Source organism: Trypanosoma rangeli (genome assembly GCF_003719475.1).
Source record: "Trypanosoma rangeli strain AM80 chromosome Unknown Tra_15.4_contig_00253, whole genome shotgun sequence".
NCBI classification, from domain to species: domain Eukaryota; phylum Euglenozoa; class Kinetoplastea; order Trypanosomatida; family Trypanosomatidae; genus Trypanosoma; species Trypanosoma rangeli.
In genome coordinates, this window is record NW_021705998.1 from 6,290 (window position 1) to 7,167 (window position 878).

An 878-nucleotide genomic window follows, 5' to 3' on the forward strand; every position below is an offset into this window, starting at 1 on the left:
CAGCGACGTCGTTACAGGCATGTGAGGAAGTCGGCAACACCGCCGACGATCTCCCACTGTTACTAACAGATATGAACAAGCGAGTATGGACCAGGTCACTAAAAAAAATTAGTGAGGGGGCATTTAGTTCTGTGTACCTTGGGATGTCGGAGGATGGCGTGCAAGTGGCTATCAAATGTATTCCGCGGCTGCGTCGAGACATTAAGCAGGAATCGCTAGAGGCGGAAATGAACATTGCCTCCACGCTTCGTCACCCGAACATTGTTCAATACGTGTCCTGCAGCGTGATTCAGTCTCATCTTGCCATTATTATGGAGTACGTGCCTGGTGGCTCGTTGCATGCCGTGATCAAGAACTTTGGGCGCATGGGTCCGTTAGTTGCACGTCGATTTACGGTGGATATCTTGAATGGTCTTAACTATTTGCATGGGCTTGGTATTGTGCATTGCGACGTGAAGCCACACAACATGCTTTTGGGGATGGATGGTGTGTGCAAGCTTTCCGACTTTGGTTCCACCATCTCCGAGGCAACTGACATGGCACGGACGATGGTGGACGAGGTGATGCTGCGTGGCACGGCTCTCTACATGGCTCCTGAGGTGGCGAGTGGGGGTCGTTGCACGCCTCAGTCAGACATTTTTTCGCTGGGGATTTCACTGCTAGAGATGCTGCTTGGGCGTCTTCCGTGGAGGTGGAGCCGCACTGCGCCGGGGGGGAGCGATGCGGCGTCACTGCAGGCTCTGTTTAACCGTGACCTCATCTTTGTGCAGAGTCTTGCCCGTGGATACCTGGAGCCCGAGATTCCAGATTTCCTCGACTTTGAGGTGGCTCATTTTGTTCGTTCCTGCTGTCACCCCAACCCTGCCATGCGACCGTCC

General features: G+C 53.8%; 2 protein-coding genes across 2 annotated transcripts in view; both read left to right on the top strand.

Annotated features, from left to right (window-relative positions):
• The window catches only part of TraAM80_06698 (putative MAP protein kinase), a gene marked incomplete at both ends in the record, with an annotated part of 3,222 nt that extends 3,156 nt beyond the window's left edge, over window positions 1–66 (top strand). The window contains one exon of the mRNA XM_029383530.1: window positions 1–66. This exon is cut by the window's left edge and continues 3,156 nt beyond it. Within this exon, the coding sequence (XP_029236599.1) occupies window positions 1–66 (66 nt within the window).
• Window positions 67–71: 5 nt separating this feature from the next.
• TraAM80_06699 (putative MAP protein kinase) overlaps window positions 72–878 on the top strand; it is a gene marked incomplete at both ends in the record, with an annotated part of 936 nt that continues 129 nt past the window's right edge. Inside the window, one exon of the mRNA XM_029383531.1 lies at window positions 72–878. This exon is cut by the window's right edge and continues 129 nt beyond it. Coding sequence (XP_029236600.1) covers window positions 72–878 — 807 coding nt within the window.